The 9,506-nt window shown below is 41.8% G+C and overlaps 1 protein-coding gene across 3 annotated transcripts; it reads right to left on the bottom strand.

The window, feature by feature from the left end:
• Positions 1-1,166: 1,166 nt before the first annotated feature.
• Positions 1,167-5,787, bottom strand: LOC121399105 (CD151 antigen-like). 3 transcript variants are annotated; one of them, XR_005964755.1, is made up of 5 exons: positions 5,592-5,787; positions 4,295-4,444; positions 2,471-2,623; positions 1,860-1,943; positions 1,167-1,744 (listed from the first exon to the last, which is right to left on the bottom strand). XR_005964755.1 is itself a non-coding variant. In XM_041578963.1 (4 exons), exons 2-4 carry the CDS (start codon positions 4,406-4,408, stop codon positions 1,679-1,681), a joined length of 264 nt encoding a protein of 87 aa, XP_041434897.1. In that variant the 5' UTR covers positions 4,409-4,444; positions 5,592-5,787; the 3' UTR covers positions 1,167-1,678. The 3 variants fall into 3 exon arrangements, 2 of the variants coding, with proteins under 2 accessions (XP_041434897.1, XP_041434896.1); XM_041578963.1 differs by lacking the exon at positions 2,471-2,623; XM_041578962.1 differs by lacking the exons at positions 2,471-2,623; positions 5,592-5,787 and having other exon boundaries at positions 4,295-5,188.
• Positions 5,788-9,506: the final 3,719 nt, after the last annotated feature.

Here is a 9,506-nt window from a genome sequence, read left to right as displayed (position 1 = left end):
TTTTGAATCCCAGTCCAGGTCTCATGGAGCAATACAATACAACGGTTTATGATGTTGGGTTAAACCTTTAACCCTATAGGAGCTCCTGAGCCCCAGCATCAGCTATTCCTTACAGGGAATGGAACTCAATTTATTTAAGGGATATCTCATCCCCATCTTGGTAGGGGGCAGCTCAGTCATTTCAGGAATAATTACAGAGCATTTACAGTCCATTTCTCTTCCATTTGCTGAACACAACTGTACTGGAAGAGAACTATCCAGCTTGGCTACAAGACCAGGAAAGCTTGAACTGCAGCCAGCAAATAAGTGTATTGAGTCACACATGGTATATAAATGCTTTATATGATGAATGTTACAGCTTTGGCATCTTTGTGCATTGTTTGGGTTTAGCAGAGTACCCATGGCAATGCCACCCAGTACAGACACTACTGGCACAGAAGGGCAGGGATATCATTGTGTTTAAATTTAATCTGCAGACACAGAATCATATGGTTATTTTCTAAGCCTTCAAGTTAGGAAAAACATGTACCAAAATAAAATAAAAAAAACTCCTGCCCCTCCTACATTTGTCTCCTGAACAGTTTTACTGACATATACTATAGATACCTTATTTTTCCATATTTATAACAAAGCAGTGCTTCTACCATGTACTCATGTGCTAATAATAATGTATAAATGCACTAACTATAAAGCACTCACATATTTTGCAGTACAGTACATCTCAACTTATAATAAACTGCCCTGTAAGTGTATGATCAGTAGAGCAGGATTATACTAGCATTGTCGGATGGTGTAGCAGCGTTGATCCGATGCGACACGACTGTTGGATGCAGCTGCTGCGTGCTGCGTCTGCATCCGACAGTCATGTTGCATGGGATCAATGCTGTGACTTCATCTGACATTTGTATATCTAACCTTATTTTCATTGCATCTAACTTGACTCCTGCATTTTTGCGCATCACGTCGGATCGCGACGAAAACGCCTACCCTTAAACGTTTTACTGTAGCCACATTCAAGAGCAGGGAGATGCGAGCTTAATAAGGACACTTACACATATTTTTGGTTTTGTCATTTAACACCCTTTTAAAGCGTGTGAGTACAGCCCCATTGGAAAAAATGTAATGCGTCTACTCCTGCGCTCCCCTGCGGCTGAACGCAGGGGAGCGCAGGTAAAAACGCTCGTCTGTAAGAGCCCTAAGACTTGCCTCCTTTCCCAGGCATTTTAAAAAGGAAAATCCAGTTTATGAATGTTTAGTTTAGCACTTATATCTGGACTGAAATTAATTGCTCTAAATGAAGTTTCTAGTATGTGTATGAATAGTCACAATTTCAGTAATTATTGTGTATTTTCTTAAGAATGTAGGTAGGCTCGGCAGCCAATAAAGCTGGGCAGAATAATAAAGGTGAGCAATAAATCTCACCATTAATATTTTGTTTGTGGACTTACTTACTTTTACTATTAGCAAATTCAAACCTCCCTATGTGTAATAAAAAAAAGGTGTTACACATGTTAATTTGGAGACAAATTGTGTTTAATGACTACTATCAACGGAGAGGCACTAAAGCAAAAATACAGACTCCACCCATACTTGGGCACTTGCTCTGAAACTTTTCTTTAAATTAAATATTTTATGTTGGAACCCAAGTGGCACCCGAGCTGGTTCCTCCCACCACCAGTTACAGCGACACATCGTTTTCCTGAAGGATCTTCACCAACAGAAAGGACAGGAGAATCCCGAAGAGCTGTGAGTACAACAGGACAGGACTGGTTTACATCCAAAGCCAGACATTCAATGCACAGACATGGTGACATACAGCAGGGGACACTAGGATATGAAGGACCATTCCTGCCTCATACCTGTACAAACCCCAATCCGACCCCCACAGCGCCAATGACAGCCACATGCTGCGAGATCCACGTTTTCATCTTGGTGACACAACCCTGGAACAAGAAGTTGCACTTGTGTAATTCATATGATGAGCAGGGACAGAAATGTTTTATTTATTTATCTGAAATATTCCTGAATAGACTTTAGCAGCCAGACAGCAAAGGGGCTACAGTACAATAGTTTAATCCTTATGATCCCTGGGTTGCTCTCTTCCCATGCTCACAGAGGGGAAGGGCATAATTCCAGGGGAAAATAGTGTTGCCCATAGAGGGTTGTCTTGTTCTAGATAAAAATTTAGCACCATTCCCCCTTGAAAAAATCTCATTCCAATGGGACTGTACTAAATAAACACAGACATTACCATGCACCCTTCCACCTGATCATAGGAAAGAAAGCAGCCCAGAAGCAGGAGATAGAGAGTATAAGAGTGATGTACCTGGCAAGTACTAGGTGGCCCTTGTCCTCCAAAACAAATATTCTCTCCCCCCCCCTTGTGTGCCCTGGTTAGCGCAGTAATGTCTCTCTCACTAATACTGCAAAACCCACTAGTATCAATAAGAACAGGAAAGCTCCAACTTACCTTCACTTGTGCGACCTTGCCCTTTTACTCCAGCACAGATTCCCCCTTTCATCTCCATCTCCCCAGGGCCACCAATTTGTAATCACTTAATCACCTCCAGCCAGCATTTCATTCCCTCGTCTGACTCATTTTCCATTAAATTGTTTGGTGCTTCTATAGAGACATAAACTCTGGCTACATATAAATAAACCCAATGTACAGCCAGAACCGCTAATGGTTAAACCTAAGGCCTGTGCTCCCCTCTAGTTCTGCCACAACTCTAAGCATAAAGGAAAACTGTTAACCGAAAAACGTATGGGTTGTTTCTGCTCAATTTTGCTTAGTATAGGCGAATACCTCTGCACGGCTATGAGCAAACTTAGGGGATGTTCCTGGTGCAGATATGACCAGGGTTTTCCATCTAAGATACCCCCATAATTTGCGAACAGCTCTTGATAATAGTTTATCTGCATTTACACTAAGGGGCAGATTTATCAAAGTGTGGATTTAGAATTCACCACAATAAAACTCACTTTTTCTTCATTCCTATGGGATTTTTAAAAGCACATTTATCAAATGGTGAACCCACAGGAATGAATAGAACATGGGTGAGTTTCTGTGGTGAGTTCTAATCTCACATTTTGATATATCTGCCCCTAGGTAAGGGCAATTGGGGGGGGTTCAATAATTGGGTCTAATGTAGGACAAACTGCATAGAAAGTCCCCCCTGCATAGAGTTTAATGTAAATATTTCAAATCATGTTTATTTCCTCTTTGTATTTATCTAATGGAACACAATGTTGCTCTTTATAGTTAAATCCAGGGGCCACCCACGATGCACATTATTACCATCACGGCTCAGACGAGTAGTTGCGGGTTCCTGGGGATCATATTTATGTATAGAGATAAGTCAGGAAGAAAAAGAATATCATTTTAAAGCCATGAAATAGATTTTTTCCCTTTCCAGGCCCTCGTCCCCCATCTACTTGAGATTCCTTGGCACTAGACCAAATCATTCATGGAATTAAACCAAACAAAAGTTTAAAATTCTGACCCAAATAATCAGCTCCCCATTCCAGCCCTTCTCTTGTACCTGAACTAATAAGAGTGCACTGACCCACCATTTACTTCCCCTTCCCTTTGTAACTATGGTTTCTATAAAGCACTTCTGTAGTGTGATACTCCCCTTACATGGAGCCAAGCTGTTGACAAGAGGCGTAGTCTGACCTTGCTGTGGAATAATTGGCCAGTAATAGAAAACCGGAACAGCCCCATGTTAGGGTTGGGGCAGATGGGCAGATTCGGGGAGATTTAGTCACATGACGACTAATCGCCTCTTCTGCGTGGTGACAATCTCCCCCAGCTGCCTTCCGTCTGCTTGAATGAATCACCTGCGCTAATGCCCTCGCGGCACTTCGATTCCTGAAGTCGCCCCGAAGTTGCCTCACAAGGAAACTTCGGGCGACTTTGGAAAGTGCATTATCGCAGGCGATTCTTCATTCAAGCAGACGGAAGGCAGTTCGGGGCGATTGTCGCCACGCAGAAGAGGCGATTAGTCGCCAGGCGACTAAATCTCCCCGAGTCTGCCCGTCTGCCCCAACCCTTAGCCTGTACAGAGAGATACCATAAAACTAAGAGATATTCCCCTGTACTAAACACAATTCAACAGGAACAGCCCACTAAGTTTGCTCATAGCCTTCACCTTTTGAATTGTTTACTGGTTGCTAAGTAAGTAATTCTATATGTTTTTTGTTTTTATTATTAATAGTCTGTACAATGTGACAGTCATTCAGGTGCATTATGGGACTGAGCACAAATAGACAGGGGAGCAGGCAGAGCACTTACCTCCAGGAAGATGTTATTCTGATGCTCCATCACCTTCTCTCCACATTTCTGGGTGACTTTGTGGCAGCAGCTCCTTGGCACAGAGTATGAAAACAGGGCTACAGTGATGTTCATCCAGTCTGTGAAGTTCTTTGCCCCATAGCAGTGGAACTGTGTATGGAGAGACGTGGGCATAATAAGCGTGATGGCAGTTATGTCCCTTTGTATGAAGTCAGATGGAACAACATATGAATTGGTCTCAGAGGACAACTAGTTAGAATAATGCCCCCAGGCAGTTCCCTGCTCCAATCATGTGTCAGCTCCAGAGATGAGAGGGGATCCCTAAGTCTCATTGTTGCTTCAGCAGCTTAATGGGCCCCAGAGTCCAACTGGGCCCCCAGCGTCTAAATAAATATTGAGTAGCCACTCCAGACACAGGCAGTTTGCCAAGCCATTCAATCAGGGGAGTGTTGCAAGTGTAGCTCTGACTACAAGCAAATTACTGGCTATCGGGCAAAACATTCAAGCTCTAGTTCTTTCCTTTTGTAACATGACAACTCAAGTCACACCCCTTTTGTGAACACTGGGAGGAGAGCAGCCAAGAGCAGGAAGTATAGAGAGGGGTGGTATCAGGTACCAAAGCATATGGGTTCTGCACTATCACAGCCCATAACTGTCTCTCCTGGCGCATTGATTGAGAAGGAAAGTGGGATGAATTTTCCCCTCTTGGATAAGAAATAAGGCTAATATCTGCCTTGAGGGCATAATCGGGGGCTCATCATCTCCTTTTTCCTCCACCACTGCTAATAACCTCTGCATTCTCACACAGAGGCCTGACATTCCAGGCTGATATAATTAACAGGTTGGTACATTTCACTGCTAAGTGATAATGAGCCCTACTGATTGGCGGCCCCAAGTGGCACATCCCTCCCCAACTGCTCTCCCATTGACTTGAGCTTAACCCCTTGGGTGCTGGAGAGAACCTAGTTAAGCACTAAAGGGTTAACATGGCTTGAGCCAATCTTGTTATCCACCCTCAAGATCCCAGACTCTTTGCTTTGGCTGGGGGTTTATTTTAGCTGTCAGCGCCCAGAATTAGGAAATCACTGAATGTTTATAAAGAAGAACCCAAAACACATTCCACGTGCAAATACGTCATGTCCTGCGTCTAACCATAAATGGGCCCTGGCCCCTACCCACAGCCATAGCTAAGCCAATTGTTCTCCTAAGAATGTACTGTAGGGCTTAAGTGTGTTTAACACTTATTAGCAGGCATGGGAAGGTTGCTGTAAAGAAAGGGTTAATTTTGTATGCTTACCTGAGGTAAAAATTGTAGTCAGCGAAGTCCCTGGCTTGATTGAAGGTCTCGTGCGACAGCTGGGTAGCAAAGAAAGTCGATTGGTGGATAGCAATCACGTGACCTAAACGAAGGGGTATAAAAGCCAAATCGCGGCTAGCTTACCTGTCAGTCGGTGAAGATCGGTGAAGGAGGAACATCGCCACAATGCTTAATGCTGTCCAGATTTGCACCCACCCGCCCACCCTGTTGTGTCATTTAATGAGTAAATGTTGTTAATAAAATTATATACATAAAAAAAAAAGAAATATAGATACCTGTATATATACTATTGTCGCAGCTGGAGGAAAATTTAATTTTGTTATATAATTAGTTTCCTGGCCAGAAGAATCAAAAGGCGGAACTATTTGGGATAGGCTACCCAATGAAGGAATTGGGCTGGCTCTGTATGTTGAGATTACATGGTATGTTTAAAAAATCTATTATTAAATTCTAACTAAAGTAAGTTGTCATGTGTATTATTTGATATGTGTTATTTTTCTGTATTAGAGCATACCGTTCCCATGCATTGTGTAACCCTTTCCTTCCCAAGAACAGTCTCTCAGCTCTTCAGAGCTGTGTCTTAGTACAGGGTCAGAAAGAAAGAGTCTCAGTTGAAGCAAGATGGATCGGACCTTGAGGGTACAATTTGTACAAGCTGCTGCTGAAATTTTGCACCCCTGAACCCCTCACTTATGTGATAATGAATGCTTAGTACAAGGGAATATCTATGTTGCCATAGTTTTATGGTGTCTCTCTGTGTACAGGCTATGAGCAAATTTGGGGGCTGGTCCAGCTGAATTGTACTTAGTACAGAGGCATTCCTCTAAACACATTTTCTCCTGTGTTTCCTAGTCTGTCTACTGTATGTGCAACACATTTGGTGTCTGTGCGATTCTCTTTCCATTTTTCACTAGTCTGTCTACTGCCATAACCCATTATACCCACAAACGATTTTGTCGCGATCCAACGCACTGCGACAAAACGCATGCAACTTGTCGCATGCAACAAAAATAAGGTAAGAGATAGAATTGCCACATGGTGTCTCAGCGTTGATCCAACGCAGAGCGTCTGATCGTGACAAAATCGTTCGTGGAGTCCTACCCTAAAGGTATGAAGATCCAAATTACAGAAAGATCCGTTGCCTGGAAAACACTAGGTCCCGAGCATTCTGGATAACAGGCCCCATACCTGTACAAGCCAACACCTTTATTAAAGCAAAGGGAAACCACCTGAGCTGGGAGACATTTCTGCTCTAACCCCTTAATAATCCAATAATACAAATGCAAAGGAAACATTTAGTGACCCTTTTTTAATCTCCCCCACAACTCATTTATCTGGCTGTTCCTGCTTGTGATGCATCATCTGGCCCTTGATGCCAGGAGCAACAGATCTCAATGTGGCACCATTAATTGACATGGCAGATGCCGAAATATTTTTCAGGCAAAATAACTTTGTAAATATCTTTATAATCTTCTTAAATGGAAATATTAATCGTAAAGGGAGACTGTTACTCCAGGGACTATAATCTCATGTAATATGTACACAATCTAAATAGTTACAATTCCATTAAAATATTGCAGGTACTGTAAAAGTTTGGGGGTTTTGTTTTTACATATTTATTTTCCCTCCACTCTTCTAGCAACAAAAACTACAGGTGTGTATTTCATGTTACACAGTCTCTTCACATGTCAATAACCAGTGTTCTCATAGAGATCAGGAGGAGCTTGCTTCTGGGCTGCTCTCTTTCCCATGGTCAGGCACAAGCCTACACCTGGGTAAGTAAATCCAATTTGCCTTGCAATACTTACCCAGTACTTACAGAGGATCGTTATTCTATACCCGGGTAAGTACTGGGGGAAAGTGGATTCACTTAACCGGAGGGAGATTCCTGTCTAACCAAGGGTAAGAGAACAGCTTAGTATAAAGGATCAAAGGGGTCCCTATAATATACAGAATGCTTACAGTGCAAACTAACATTGAATAAAAGCCTTAGGTACCAGTGGGATAGCAGCATTAATTACGAGTCAATGAAGAGAGGAACATGTCCTCTGGTTCAAACACGTTAAATGAGTGAAAGTCTTATACTGAGTGAATAACAATAATTGTTACACTAATAGTGAGAGAGTTGGGTCTTGTGTGAGAAATCTGTATAAGGGCTGAACTACACGGTGCACCTTCTTCAGATCCGATGCGCTGAGAGGAAGTGCATGCGACGAGACAGATGCGGTGAATATAAGTAATAGAAATGTTGCACCAACAAACTGCGTTCATCACGACTGACTGATGGATGAAGACGCAACATGCGGCTTTCACATGCAACAGTCGTGTCAGATGAATGCAGTTTGTTGGTGCAACATTTCTATTACTTATATTATATTCGGCACATCTGTTTTTAAAAAAAATTTTTGCACATTTTTCAGCAAAGAGAAAGAGGACGGAGTTGATCATTACTACATAACTCCATTGGGTCATGCCTAAAGAAACAGCACCACAGAAATAGGGGCATAAGATGTAATATCTTCTGAAGGTTTATGTTCCCTTTAAAATCTCCTGGGCACATCAGTCTGTTATAAGATTCATGATGAAACACTCTGTAATAACAATAACCTATACATGGGCTATTTGGGCAGAGATTGCACCCGGACCATGTTTGGTTTTGGGACTGTTATCATCACTGGCGACTGGTCTCCGAGTGCAGTGGTTAAAGGGGCAGTAAACCCTTCACACAAATCTTTATCTGCTGTGCAACTGTAAGTAGTAAATCAACTAATCTCACTACAGTGCTACCGCTTCTTATATAAAGGAGTGGAGTTGCCATACTAGATATACTTACTTTGCCAAAATAGCTGAAAAACAATTTGAGCAATGTTAATCACCTGCATGAAATCCTGGGAGTATGTCAAGGATGGGGTGACTTTGGGCTTGGGGGGTAATAGAAACCACAATAGGGTGATTTCAGTGCACAAGACAAACAGATTAGAATGTAAATCTCCCATACCACAGCCCTTCAGCCTCCATCCCCTGTGCTGCCAGTCATATATAGGGAATTTACTGACAATGAGTGCCCTGTCCTATACTGGATGATATACTACATAACACATAGTTATACAGTATCTAATACACAAACTAAATAACGAGGCCGGCCCGTTTGATCCCATTCAACTGAATTAAATGAATACTGCTCTGTGGTTGGCTGGCGACACTATTGGTACATGTATTGGGTGAACCCAGAGCTAAAAGGTGCTGCACCTTCTACACTTTTTAGTGACAGAGATATTCCATAGGCAAAGAAATTCTAATCATATAACTATGCTTATTTACTGATTTGTATCTAGTCTGGGACTTTACATTGCTTGGTACCCTGCCTATAAAAACCACCAAACGCTATAATATTGATAGTTTTTGTGACTGGCCACTAGGGGACGCACGTGTTCATATTTGAATTAAAGGTAATGTCAACCCCAAAAATAATGTTTTGCCAAATAAAAAGAAACAATAATTCTAAGTAACTTTGAAATATACACGCATTACAATTTTTATAGGGTTTTTAAGTTATTTGTATTGCTATTTTTTAAGTTATTTGTATTTCTATATTGAAAGCAGTGTTGGTAAGCCCCTCTTTGTTCTCTGCCCTTGTGGCTGTTGATACAATGTAAGACAAACCAGCTGATTAACAGACCTGTCTTTGCTGGGGAAACAGTTTGCAAAAATGTTTAAAAAGTAATGCTGGTTTCAATAGCAGTTGTTGTTACAAAGTTGCTTAGAATTATGTTTTCTTTTATAAGGCACATTTTAATTTGGGGTTGATTTGCCCTATAATTGCCATTGCTGAATGGCCTAATAGAAATCATAGGAATGTAAGATCTCTGCACAAGTGTATCTGTCTGAATTAAA

This window comes from Xenopus laevis, chromosome 9_10S (genome assembly GCF_017654675.1).
Source record: "Xenopus laevis strain J_2021 chromosome 9_10S, Xenopus_laevis_v10.1, whole genome shotgun sequence".
Classification (NCBI taxonomy): domain Eukaryota; kingdom Metazoa; phylum Chordata; class Amphibia; order Anura; family Pipidae; genus Xenopus; species Xenopus laevis.
The sequence above is the reverse complement of the archived record's forward strand: the minus strand, read 5'-3'. Positions and strand labels throughout refer to the sequence as shown.